Source organism: Narcine bancroftii, chromosome 9, assembly GCF_036971445.1.
Source record: "Narcine bancroftii isolate sNarBan1 chromosome 9, sNarBan1.hap1, whole genome shotgun sequence".
In the NCBI taxonomy this organism is placed as follows: Eukaryota; Metazoa; Chordata; class Chondrichthyes; order Torpediniformes; family Narcinidae; genus Narcine; species Narcine bancroftii.
Window position 1 is genome coordinate 24,652,030 of NC_091477.1, and position 14,502 is coordinate 24,666,531.

Consider the following 14,502-nt stretch of genomic DNA (forward strand, 5'->3'; position numbering starts at 1 on the left):
TACAGTTAAATACCCCTTATCCGGATACCCAAAATCTGAAACATTTTTCGTCCATGGTCCCATAAGATAATATGTAATTGAGTTTAGAAATCCCAGTCGGAGAACAGGACATAGCGGATGCAAATAGTTCATTATAGAGTGTAGATGCATATGTAAATATTTGTATTTTAACATGAATGCATGTATCTTTAAGTCTGAGTAAATGAGTGCATTTTTGTTTTAAATGTTGTTCTAAAATCCAAAAAAGATTCAAAATCCGAAACACTTCTGGTCCCATACATTTCAAATAAGGGGTACTCAACCTGTATTAGAAAAGGGTCTTCCAGTATCACAGAATCATGAATTGATTGCTAAAAGTGGAAGTGCTCATTACATTGCAGAATTACTTATTTCTTCTTCAGTGTCCATAATATTACCCGATGTCATGAACTTAAATGCCAAAGAAATTATTCAAGCAATTCCTCTGAGTAATTCCATTGTTTCTCAAAGTGATGAGAGAGCAAGGGACATTGGAAAACAATTAGTAATTTCAAGAAATTCTCTGCAAGAGAACGATGTTCTTCTCTTGTCTTATGCCATATTCTGGAATGAAAACAAGCTGATGGAAGAGATGCTGTTTGCTGGAAGGATAAAAACAGATACTAAGGGATTGACTTTTTTCAATAAAGATATGAATTACAAAAATGAGAACAGTATTCCATTCGAGGACATAAATGCCTTGGTACTACTTCAATGGTTGAGTTCATTATACACCTGAAAAATGTTATACCTTTGGTCTTTACTGTTCATTGCATCATTCATAGTGACTAAAAACTCAGGAGGTTTTTTTTAAAATGCGTCATTTTAATTTGTCGTAAAGACTGTAGACTTTGTAAACTCATATCCCCTTCAAGACTATCTATTCAGACAGTGCTATGAAGAAAATGGTGAACATTTCCAGACACTGCTGCTGCATTCTGAGGTGAGGCGGCTATCCAAAGGAAATTGGACACAGCAATTCAATTGATTGATCTTCAGAGTTGCATAATTGCACGTTGTATGTTCAGTCAATTAAAAAAAAAGATTTTTGGGTTAAAAGTGATCTGCCGAATAGATACCCAAAACTATGAGAAAACGCCAAAATATTTTTCACTAGCTATCCTTCAACATACTTAGTTGAATGTGGGCTCAGCAAGGTTTCGTCAAGGTTTCCTTGACAAAATCCAACAACAAACTTGATGATTCAACAAGAGGTGACTTTCGACTATCACAATCCAGTTTGGAGCCTGATATCAAAAAACATGCATAGGAATATCAGCTCAAGGATCTCACTAAAATTTTCATTTTATAAGAATCATTTTAAAAAAATTATTTTTATTAAGTTTTCACATCCTCTAGTTTATGCTTAAGGTTTCATAATGACTCATTGTGTACAAACCATTGCATACTAAGAATATTTTATTGATTTTTTTTGTAATATGTATGTTCATGCTTTCTTTTTTCCTACATGTTCAATAAGAATTATTTCCTATTTTCTGTTTTGTCTGGAATCACAAACCATAGTGTTACACTCAGAGTAAAAGCCTTGTTTTCTTTTCACCTCACATATCATAAATATTTTTATGTAGTTAGTAGAAAAGAAGTATGTATGGAAGAAACCAACTAAACTTGACTCCTTTACATGGAAGTGGCCCATACACTTTGAGCAGAGCCCCAAGGGGGCTATAGCTTGTGCTGCTGTGCTCACAAAGTGCCTGAATAATTTCCCATCAGTACAGAAGCTGGAGATCATGGAGGAAGCAGTGGGAAGTGAATCAGAGGTCAGAAAGAGATCAAGGATCAAAACCTTGAACCCGAGTAAGTAGTTGAAGGAAAATATGAGACCTCAGTTTGGAAGGGAATAAAAGGATCTGCAGGAATAGGATTGGTACAGCTTCTAGTTTGGAAGGACTATTGGAGACTTTTTAAAATTTTTTTTATTACACATACAGATATTGGCACATGTGAACTAATGCTTTTTTTCTGAAAATTTTGAGTGATTGTTTTGTTTCCCAGCAACAATTCTGCAATTATGCATGTACCCCAGAGATGGCTGTCCTTGTTTTCTTGAAGATTGGCAACCGGTGTCCCAATTAAGTGTGAAATGTTCTCTTGGCTTCCATAAGTATAATAAACTTTCAGAGTATATTAAATAAGTTATCATCATTTCCAAACACTCTATAAAAGAATAAACATATGAAAAATTTAGACGACCTAATTCTACTTGAATAAAGGTAACATGCAACTATAGATTTAGAAATCTAATGAAAATATATAAATGGACTTGGACTTTTATTTTAAAGACTTTAAGAAAGGCTTGGACTTCTTTTACTGAAGCTGATGGTCATATAATATGAAAATGTAATGCAAGTTATCAGTACCTCTGATGGTGTAAGGTTTCGTTTCAAATGTAATGCTAAATTGATGATCCCTTACCACATTCTAACAAGCAACTTTGACCTAAAATGCTGTCTTTCCAGAGATGCTGCCTGATCTGATGAGTGTTTCTAGATTTATTTCATATTTCAAGCATCTGCAGTTTTTAAAATGGTGATCTCACGAAGGAATTAATTTGGCATGAAATGTGAATTCTATTTTAATAATGGAACTTGTAAGTTTAGAAGATTTTAAATAGAAGATTTGAATCTTCTAAAGACAGGCCACTTTAAATTACATATGGTTGCAATTCAGATTTTTAAATGCCATGGCTAGTTTATACATATTCTAAAGCTACTTTCAATGTTCTGCACATCTTCCACATTCGTCTGACCTCATATGGCCTTTTAGCTTTACACCAACCATAGTTGGTATACATCTTCACATCTTCACTTCCATGTAGTTGCCAATCTTCATTCATTATGTTTCTGTCAAGCTTTGTTTTATTTTATTTAATTCACTTTACATTTATATTTTAATAGACGTTTTACAGCAACAGTCCAAAAATCTGGATGACAGATATCTGGACCACACGAGAATCTGGCTTCTTGAAAACTCTCAAACTTTTTAAAATTTAACAGGCTTTTGGGTGCACGTACAAGTGCAACCGATGCACATAAGTCACGAAAATGAATGGATAAATATTTATTTGTCATTTTGTACTTAATTTTTTTTATATAAAAAATGTTTGGTTAATAAACTATCAAAATGTACCTGTTCATCTCTTCTTTATTCTCCTTAAATTTGAATTTTAAAAGTACCACATGAGAATCAGAAAATCTAAAAATCCAGACCGACCCAATCCCTGAGGAGTCTGGATTTTAGGAGTTTTACTGTAGTAGATTTATGCATCTTAAATTTTTTTATTTCACTACCTACAAAAAAATTATATTTGCAACAAAATGGAACATTGCAAGTGTAAGGAACACAAATACCCAAGTAACAGATAAGTTTAGAGAAAGAAAACAACATTTCAACATGAATCTTTTTAGAAGAATGTATTTGATTGTAATCTTTTAAGGATGGATGATGTAAAAAATCCAATGATGCAGATGGATGAAAATGCCTACACATTTAAACACAGGTGTCCGTTTACAGCTCTATATTATACATAACTAAATTGTGGAGCAAAATGGTCACAGGCAGAACTTGAAAGAAGATGCAAGCTAAAATTTAGACAGAGATATTTGAAATATTTGTGGTAGGAGCGTGTGTAACCATCAAGCAATTTCCTATAATTCATTATTATTTATTAAATATCGGCGGAGACAAAACAGTTGTGAAATTTAGGTAAAAATGAAATATCACAGTGGTCAAGATTATTTTGTGAAACATGCAGAGTAGGATATTTTATCCAGTAAATTTGCACAAGATCTTTCTAACTATTCAGCTGAAATACTGTAGTTACACATGCAGATTTGTTTTATTTCATTGTATAGTATTAGTTTTGATTATCAACTGAGATGAGCAAAGAAAAAAAAATTGCAAAAATAATTTAAAAAGTGATGTTATGTGTGTGAAAACAGACATCTATTACAAGTGTATATATTGCTAAGATAAACTAAAGAATCAATACATGTATTATGGTCAAGATAAAAAGATAATGGTTGATTAACTGCATTTACAGGAAATTCTTGTTACTTACCTTTTTCATTTGATGTTGTCTGAAACAACATTAAAGGTCTCTGGCTGCACAAGGTAGTTTTAGACTCTGAACTCTTTTTCAGTGTTGAATTCAATGATGTATTTGGTTGAACTGCTGAAGTTTCTGGTATTATTTGGAAAATCTACGAATGAAATAAATCTTTACATGCATTCACAATTTCAGAGCAGGCGATAATTACACTACTACCCTCTGGAGCTGGCAGTTTTAATGATTTACTGATTAACAATGTTCTCCCTTTTCTTCAGTGAACCACAACACCTCAGCTGTCAGGCACATTATCCTTGCAGTAAGTTTTTGTAAATTACTAATTTGTATTCAAAAACAGAGCACTTCATTGTCAAGCCTATTCAGTCATTGTTGGATTTTACCATCAGTGTTCAATGTGCATTTCCAATTGGATTCACCAGAGAGAAATCAGTAATGCGAATCCTCTCAGATTCCGGTCTCCAACTGAAGATCACTTAGATCTTCTCTGACGTTATACAAACAGGATGTTAATATATAGATAAAAAATCGAGAGGCACAAGGACAGCTTCTTCCCCTCTGGCATCAGATTTCTGAATGGACACTACCTCACTTTTTCTTATTTTTACACTAATTTATTTATTTTTAAATGCAATTTTATAGCAATATTTGCATTACTTCATTATGCTGCCACAAAACAACAAATTTCATAACATTTTCATGTTCTAATTTAATCACTCGATATATGCTGAAAGGCTGCAACTGTTTTCGATACACACACTTTCTTTCTGCACATTGCTTTAAAAAAGATGACATTTGTGCTCAAGCTTCCAAAATTCTAAGAACATAGCTAAAGTAATTTGTACATTATCTCTGAACGTAATATTTGAAATATCAATATTAGTATCAACATTATTGAGCACAGAAACAGGCCCACCATTACAACTTTTTTGCCATTTACACTAACTCCATTTGTCTGCATTGGGTCCGATTCCTAAGCTCTGCCTATTTAAGTGCCTATCTAAATTTCACTTCAAACGTTGTGGCTGTGTTTAACTCCACCATCTCCTCTGGCAACCTGTCTCTGTGTAAAACAAAATTTTCCCCATCAAATTCCACCCTCTTACCTTCAACTTAACTCCTCTCATTTTTGATACCCTGGGGTAAAGATTCTGATCATCCACCCTCTTCTAATTTTGTACACTCTTATCAAATCACCTCTTTGCCTAGTTTGTTCCTGGGTAAACACGCCCCAGCCTACCCAATCCAGGAAACACACTGGTGAATATCTTCGGCCTAACCGCATCCTTCCAATATTGTGGGAACCAGAAATGCAAAGTTGTGGCAATAACATCCTGACTTTTAAATTCTATTCCTGACCAAGAAAGGAAAGTATGCCATGTACCTTCTTCACTACCATATCTACCCATGTTGCCATTTTCAGTGTAAAGAGGGTTTGAACCTGAAGGTTTCTCCATCCATCAATATTCCAGAGCATCTTATCATTTAAGAGGAGGAGGAATAGGGAGATAAATAAAAGCAGGCTGGTGTTTGGGTGGGGTGGTGGATATCAGACTAGCACTTGAGAAAGTGTTTTTGGGGTGGGGGGATGCAGTTGTGGAATTGATGAGCTTGGCGTGGAAAAGCTACAGCAAAGGGATCACATAATGGATAAGGAAGGGAGTAAAGCAAAGCACAGGAACAATTAGCACATCCATCCAAATAAACATCATTACTTGCATCCCTGACACAGGAAACACTTCAGGGTTGTAAAGAGTGACTCACAACAGGCAAAGCCTCATCAATTTCATGGTTGCAGTTTTTTGACCAGGAAATGGTGGGAAACAGAGGTCATTCTAGGTTAAATCACTTTTCACTCACATAGTACCAATATTTTTAAAAGTAATTTTTGGATTAAGAAAAGACACAATGAAAGGCAAGTAGTTTTTTTTTAAGATCATAAAAGAGCAGAGGCACCTCATCTGTTTTTGTATATATCCTTGAAGAAGACAGGATAACAAAGGAGTTAATAAAAAATATGGAAACTTGAATATTATTACATGAAGAGGACAAACTCTGCATGTACCTTTAGGAAGCGACCACATATATTTCCTAAAATGGGTTCAAGCAGAGAATTGAAATGTATGGCAGTAATATGGAAGTCAGATAATTTTATAAGGTTGGTTAGATGACATACAGAAATTCAATATTTTATACCTTTGGAAAATATTACTTATAATTTAAGGAATCAACCTGCGAATTTTTATATGATTTGGAAACCATATATGGATTTCATCAGTAAGAATCCATCCACATCATCCATTACACCCACTCCTCGCAATTAATATGTACAAGATATATGTTAGGAATATATGAATAGTGAATGATAAATAAATTCAGGTGTTTTCACTTTTCTTTGGGGAGGGGGAATAAAAAGAAAAAAATTATATATAATTTTGTATCGTTTTTATTATATTTTATTGTCATATGATGAAGAATTATATGTATGCATTGATGCAAATAAAAAATAAAATTTTCAAAAAAAAAGCTGAGAATTGCAGTTCCATGGATAAACTAAGGATACGACAGTTGGTTCCCTTAAAAAAAAGGATTTGATACAGATGCTTAAAAATATGAAAGGTTTATATAAAATAACTGAAGACTCCAGCTGGCTGGGCATAGATTTAAACAGAAACTTAGGGTCAACAAAAAAGTAATATGAGGATTTTAATTAATCAAGCCATGAATGATTAGCAATTATAATGCATTGCCTTGAGGTGGTTAAATCAGATTCAATAACATATTTAAAAGGAAGTTGGATACTTGGAGAAAAAGTAATGGAGCTATGGAGAAAGAGCTGGGAGTCCAACCTATTGGATTGTTCCTCAATAAACCGAAAAGCATCTTTACCTACCATTACTTTAAGATTATTTGAATGCCTAGATATCAGAAAACAGTGGAATATGTTTCCTCAAAGACTTACCTTTTCGTAGTTTTCTATTAAAATCTCAACAACTATATTCTGAAACTTGATATCCATAATTGCAGCTACAGTCTCCTCCTGCGGTCTGAACAGCGTTGGTCCAAACACCACACCCAGGTTGGCCACAGTCATCAGATTTTGTTTGTGGTTGCTGGACACACTGAGTAAAAAGACAGAATTAACTTGCTAAGTAAAAAGCAACCAACATAATTATTCTGAAATATTCCCTATTCTCCAAATTAAGAAATAACTATGTTTACATTATCTTCCACAATCACATTTTTAATTTATTTAATTTATTTATTTAATTCGAGGAAAATGGCCAAGTCATTTGTACCAATTTCACAAAATAGGGTGACTGATTCTGGCCATTTTACAAAAAAATCAACTGAGCTGTAAAGAGTTATAGCGAACTTAAGATAAGCCAAAGCTGACACAATGAATGTTACAAGAAAAGACATTCAGAATCCCTCAGTGCAACTCAACCACAAGCCTGATAGCTCATCATTATTGTAATTCTGCTGTAAACAATTAAATTGATCTGATTAAAATATGAATGAGATTTATAATGTCAATACAAAACCATGATTTATGAACTATAAGGAAAAAAATTTAAAAAAATAGAAAGGATATCACAGTCATTCATTCAGGTGTCTTGCTGTTTGGCATGGGCAATCATATTTCTCAATCCATCATGATCTCTGACCCTCCAAATTGTAGTTGTTGCCTCCCCTGTTCTCCTTCAATAAAGGCTCCATCTTTGAGCTGAGACCATAGTCGATGTTGAGTTCATGATTATACAAGGGAAAAATACTGAGATTGTTTCCCGTTGCCTTCTTTTGTTGCAGTGTCCACACTAAACTGGTAACCCTGGCCATTGATCAGCAGATTCATCTGACCAGCATTTTGAGTTTTACAACCATATATTCCAATTTGTAGAATCTGCTTGTAAAAACCATCCACCATCTGCAATCCATTGCTTCACATGACCTGGATTGGGAGGCTAAACAGGTAATATGTCTTGCCTGAAGGCTATCGGACTGAAGGAGTGCCTTATACCTTTTGCTGAACAATTGCACAGTAATTGCAGTAAAACAATATTTAAAGTGCGAAAACACTTATTGTGTACGAGATATAGAACATTATCGAAGCATTACATTATAGAAACAGGCCCCTTTGGCCCTTCTAGTCAGTGCTGAACCATTTTTATTTGCCTTGTCCCAGTCCATAGCCCTCCATACCTTTCCAACCCAAGTACCTGCCCAAATTCTTCTTAAATGTTATAATTGAGCTCGTATTCACCACTTCAGCCGGCAGCTTGTTCCATACTCCTTTTCTTTTTAAAATATATATATTTTTAAAAATTACACACATATTGATCCAATACATGGGCTGAAATATAAAATACAGATAACTTGTACTTCTCAAATAATACCTTAATCATACATAGTATAAATTGTGTGTACCGTCCTCAATCAAACCCATTTTATCAAAATACCTCAAAACAAAAATGAAAAACTCCCACCCCTATTAATTTAAACCCCCCCCAAACAAAGTTAACTTACATATCTAATATACATAGGAAACAAAGGACGACATTTGGAAACATCGTTGCTCAGAAGCATCCATCACCCAAATTCTTTAACTTATGGTCATACTCCATGTCTTGTAAAAATTCACCTTTACATCTTTAACATTATATCTGATTTTTTTCTAAAATTAGGGAGGACATGACCTCCTGTAACCGTTGAATATGAGTAGATGGAGTGATGTCTTTTTTTTCATCAAGACTGCCCGTCGAGCTCTCAATGAGGTAAAAGCTAAAATGAGCTTCTGAGATGGAGATAATAGTATTTGTTCTTCTTGAGAAAAACCAAATAAATGGTTCTAATTTGACTTTAAAAAATGACTGATAAATTATCTAAACTAGAGCAAGCCCAAAACATATACATCAATGAAGCCTCAAAAATGTTACACTTATCACATAATGGATCAACATCAGAATAAAAGTGAGATAGTTTAACTTTTGAAATATGCACTCTATGCACCACTTTCAATTGCAACAAACAATGTTGCACACTGAAGGAGGGTTCATTAATAAAATTTAGGACAATATCCCAGTCCTCATCTGGAAGTGACAAATCCAAGTCATGCTCCCAATCACTCTTGAACTTAACTAGTGAAACTATTCTCAAGTCCATTAAATTACTCTTGTCTCAATGATAAAATTGAAAGTGAAAAAGTAAATCAAGAATATTTCTTTCATAAATCTGTGAAAAATCAGAGACCTTGGACTGAACAAAACGTCTGACTTGCAGATATGTGAAAAAATGACTATTGGGCAATTTAAATTTTGGAAAAGAAGTGAAATCATCTCAAATAAAAATGTTGAAATCCAGTCCCTCTACACCACTCCCTAAACCTGTATCTGACAAAGAAGGTAAAAAATATACATAATAGGATTGGCCATGGAAAAATTATAGAACTTTCTTATTCTACAATTGAAGACTTTTTTTTTTAATTATTTTTTTATTTTTCACACTGAACCATATCAACTAAAATATGTACAAATGTAACTCATTAAATTTACACAGTGGTCTTTTCTCCCCTTTTCCCCCCAGTTCCCTCCCTCCCCTCTACTCACCCCCTCCAATACCCATAAATATTCAACATATACAATAAAACCATAAAACAATATTTTCACACAAAGGAAAATAAAGAAGAAAAATGTGTCATCTATTTATTACACACTGAATCTAGTCGTTTTGTCTTATCATTTTCACTCACATTTTAGGGGATGGAAGTCATAGGCAAGCTCTCTCTGATATGTTCTATATATGGTTCCCAAATTTGTTCAAACATTGTGACTTTATTTTTTAAATTATATGTTATTTTTTCCAATGGAATACATTTATTCATTTCCATGTACCATTGCTGTATACTCAGGCTCTCTTCCATTTTCCAAGTTGACATTATACATTTTTTTGCTATCGCTAAGGCTATCATAATGAATTTTTTTTGCACTTTATCCAATTTGAGGCCTAATTCTCTACTTCTTATGTTACTTAAAAGAAATATCTCTTTTTTTTGGTATGTTATTTTTTTGTAATTTTATTTAGTATCTGATTTAATTCTTCCCAAAATGTATTTACTTTCGTGCATGCCCAAGTTGCACGTAATGTTGTTCCCATTTCCTTCTTACAGCGAAAACATCGATCTGATAATGTTGAATCCCACTTTTTAAAATTGTTGAGGAGTAATATATACCTTGTGTAACTAATTATACTGTATCATGCATAATCTTGTGTTTATTGTATTCTTCATAGTTCCAGAACACAACTTTTCCCATACTTCATGTTTTATCTTTATGTTTAGATCCTTTTCATAGTTTATTTCATTTTCCTTATCTTGCAGCTTAATGTAAATGTTGGTTATAATCTTGTAATTATCACTGTGTCTGTAATCACGTATTCAAAGCTGCAGTCTGGTTTTTCCCTTGTCTGGTAAAAATCTGATAAATACCTCAATTGTGTGGCTCTATAATAATTTCTAAAATTTAGTAACTGCAAACCACCTTAATTATACCTCTCTGTTAATTTATCTAATGCTACCCATGGATTTCCCCCTTTCCACAAGAATTTCCTTATTATTCTCTTTAGTTCATTAAAGAATTTCTCTGTTAAGGGAATTGGCAACGATTGAAATAAATATTTGTATCCTTGGGAACACGTTCATTTTAATGCAGTTTACCCTCCCTATCAACGTTAGCGGTAATTCTTTCCAATGTTCTAAGTCTTCCTGCAATTTCTTTATTAGTGGCTGATAATTTAGTTTGTACAAGTGGCTTAAGTTATTATCTAACCTGATCCCTAGGTATCGGATTGCTTGTGCTTGCCATTTAAATGGTCATTCTTTTTTAAATTCTGCATTACTCATTGGCATCACTTCACTTTTATTTGCATTGATCTTGTACCCCGATATTTCTCCATATTCCTTCAATTTCTTACGTAATTCTTTTACTGATACCTCTGGTTCTGTTAGGTATACTATGATGTCATCTGCAAATAAGCTGATTTTATACTCCTCCTTTATTTTTATCTCTTTTATTTTATTTTCTATTCTTATCAGTTCTGCCAAAGGTTCTATTGCTAAGGCGAACAATGGGGGGGGGGGGGATAATGGACATCCCTGTCTAGTTGACCTACTTAATTTAAAGTGACTCGATACATATCCATTTACTGTTACTTTCGCCAACGGTCCATTATACAATGCTTTAATCCAATTTATATATTTTTCTGGTAAATTGAATTTCTATAATACTTTAAATCAGTAATTCCACTCTACTCTGTCAAAGGCTTTTTCTGCGTCTAGAGCAACAGCTACTGTTGATTTCTTATTTCCTTGAACTGCGTGAATTAGTTTAATAAGTTTGCAGACATTGTCCGCTGTTCGTCTTTTCTTAATAAATCCAGTTTGATCTTGTTTTACTATTTTAGGTACAAAATCAGCCAATCTGTTTGCTAATAATTTCGCTATTATCTTATAGTATGAGTTAAGTAGAGATATTGGTCTACATGATGATGGTGCTAGTGGATCCTTCCCCGTCTTGGTATTACTATAATTATTGCTGTCTTACATGAATCTGGCAAGTTTTGAGTTTCTTCTATCTGGTTCATTACTTCCAGGAGAGGAAGAATTAATAACTCTTTAAACGTCTTATAAAATTCTATTGGAAATCCATCCTCTTCTGGTGTTTTATTGTTCGGTAGCTTTACTTCCTGTACTTCCTCTATTTCAAATGATTTCATTAGTTTGTTTTGTTCCTCTTCTTGCAATTTCGGCAGTTCAATTTTAGCTAAAAATTCCTCTATTTTATCATCTTTCCCCTCGTTCTCAGTTTGATACAATTGTTCATAAAATTCCTTAAAATTTTCATTATTGTCTGTTGGATTATATGTAATTTGTTTATCCTATTTCCTTGATGCCAGTATCATTCTTTTAAGTTCTGTTTTAAGTTGCCAGGCTAATATTTTATGTGTTTTTTCTCCCAGTTCGTAATACTTTTGCTTCTTCTCCACCTTGTACATTTGTAATGTTTTGTATTTAATTTTTTTGTTCGCCAATTGTCTCCTTTTCGTTATATCATCCCTTTTTACTAATTCCTTTTCTGTACTTACTATCTCCCTTTCCAACTGCTCTCTTTCCCCGATTGTAATCCTTTTTCATCTTAGTCACAAAACTTATTATCTGGCCTCTAATAAAGGCTTTCATTGTGTCCCATAATATAAATTTGTCTTTCAATGATCCTGTGTTTATTTCAAAATATGTTTTAATTTGACGTTCCATGAACTCCCTAAATTCCTGTCTTTTAAGTAGCATGGAGTTTAACTTCCATCTATATGTTCTTGGTAGGATGTCCTCCAGTTCTATTGCTAATAACAGGGGTGAATGATCTGATAGTAGTCTAGCTTTGTATTCAGTTTTCCTAACTCTCCCTTGAATATAGGCTGACAACAAAAACATATCAATCTTTGAGTAAGTTTTGTGCCTACTCAAATAATATGAAAATTCCTTCTCTCTTGGGTGTTGCCTCCTCCATATATCCATAAGTTTCATTTCCTGCATTGATTTAACCATAAATTTGGCTACTTTATTCTTTTTACTTGTCTTTTGTCCAGTTTTATCCAACATTGGGTCCAAATTAAGGTTAAAATCCCCTCCTATCAATATATTTCCTTGTGTGTCCGCAATCTTCAAAAAAAATCCTGCATAAACTTTTGATCCTCCTCGTTAGCTGCGTATATATTGAGCAAATTCCAAAATTCTGAGTATATCTGACACTTTATCATTGCATACCTCCCTGCCGGATCTATTATTTCCTCCTCTATTTTGATTGGTACATTTTTGTTAACTAGTATGGCTACACCTCTAGCTTTTGAATTATAGGATGCTGCCATTACGTGTACTACCCAGTCTCTTTTAGTTTGCTATGTTCTGCTTCAGTTAGATGCGTTTCTTGCACAAATGCTATATCTATTTTTTCCTTCTTCAATAAATTTAGTAATGTCTTCCTTTTAATTTGGTTATGTATTCCATTAATGTTTATAGTCATATAGTTCAATGTGGCCATCTTATATCTTGCACTTTTCCACTTCTTTGCCACCTCCATCCCCCTTTTCCCCATTTTCATCTCTTAGTTTTTTTAATATACAACAACACATTTAAGACATAAAGTACCCCCGCAGTTCCCACATCCATTAATACCTTAACCCCAAAAGATCCCCCCCTCTCTGAGTTGCCCCATACCCCTTGCTGGGCAACCACAACTCCCCTTTACATTTGGGTTGCGATCTTGTTCACAGCGTTAACTGATTTTGCAGTGACGGTTATTCCTACTCCACCCAGAAAACTTTAAAAAAAAACACATAACAAAGCTCTCTCTCTTCTTCCCCCCCTTACTCCCTTCCTTCCCTTCTCTTTTCCCTCTTTAGTTCTTTACATATACATTGTTTTTCCATCTTTATATATACTTTATCGCCATTCTTCATTCTTGTTACATCTCTTCATCTGAACTTCATCTGTCCTGCACACTCTCTACTCTTTTCCCTATTTCTGTCAATACCAGTTCTAACCTTTGCATTTCATCTTCTGTTCTTTTCATTTTTCTTTTAATTGCATTAAATTCTAATGATAACCATTCTTTTAGTGATCTCATTTGTTCTTCGAAAAAGACTATCTATATTCTGTTCATCAGTTTTACCTTTTATTTCTCTGTGAAGATCTTGGTCTACTTCTTGCTCTTCTTCTGTGTCTGTGTCTCTTCTGCTTTTCCTGATGAGCTGCTTGTATCTCTTTGTCGGGCCTCTTGTTGCTGTTACTCCCCTCTTGGGCTGCTCGTCTGTTGTGCTTCTTGACGTTGGTCTTCTTGTCGATCTTCCCTCCGTCTTCCACATCTGTTTCGTCGCACCCTCTTCTGCTGTCTTCCTTATCCTCCAGCTGAGAGCCCTGGTGTCGGGTGTCTCTCAGCTGTTCGGTCTGTGACAACCCGCTTTTCTGCTGAGCCCCCCTCCCGCCGGTGTCCTCTTTCTCCTCTGAATGCGCACTTTTGTTTGGTTCTGAGAGCCATTTTGGTAGTGTACCGGCTGGTGGGTCGCAATTCTGTAGGGCAGGTACTGACCTCGAGGGTCGGGCGCACCTCGTCACCACAGCGTCCTGTTCCTTCCTGCAGGTAAGACCTTCTTCCTTCTTCTCCGGCGACTTTTTTAACTTTTTTTCCAGCAGTTCTTGGAAGCCATCTTCTTTCTCTTCTCTGTATCTTTATCTTCTATTTCTTGCACTCTATTTCTGTTATGCTTTGCTTTTTCCGAACTTGTTTCCCTATTTTCCTGGAGAGGGCTGGTTTTCCCGACTGGCCACTATTCCATCACGTGACTCC

General features: G+C 34.5%; 1 protein-coding gene across 9 annotated transcripts in view; it reads right to left on the reverse strand.

Annotated features, from left to right (window-relative positions):
- Window positions 1-14,502, reverse strand: part of LOC138743312 (rho GTPase-activating protein 26-like) — a 155,639-nt gene that overhangs the window by 43,134 nt on the left and 98,003 nt on the right. For 8 of the 9 annotated variants that reach the window (XR_011344809.1, XM_069898451.1, XM_069898448.1 and 5 more), the window contains 2 exons: window positions 7,068-7,227; window positions 4,100-4,241 (listed from right to left, as the gene is read on the reverse strand). Coding sequence is in view for 8 of the 9 variants with exons in the window: in XM_069898451.1 (XP_069754552.1) it covers window positions 4,100-4,241; window positions 7,068-7,227 (302 nt within the window). In the remaining variant the exon portion in view is untranslated. Of the gene's footprint in view, window positions 1-1,958; window positions 2,197-4,099; window positions 4,242-7,067; window positions 7,228-14,502 lie in introns of those variants that run through there. The other variant, XM_069898453.1, reaches the window with a different exon arrangement.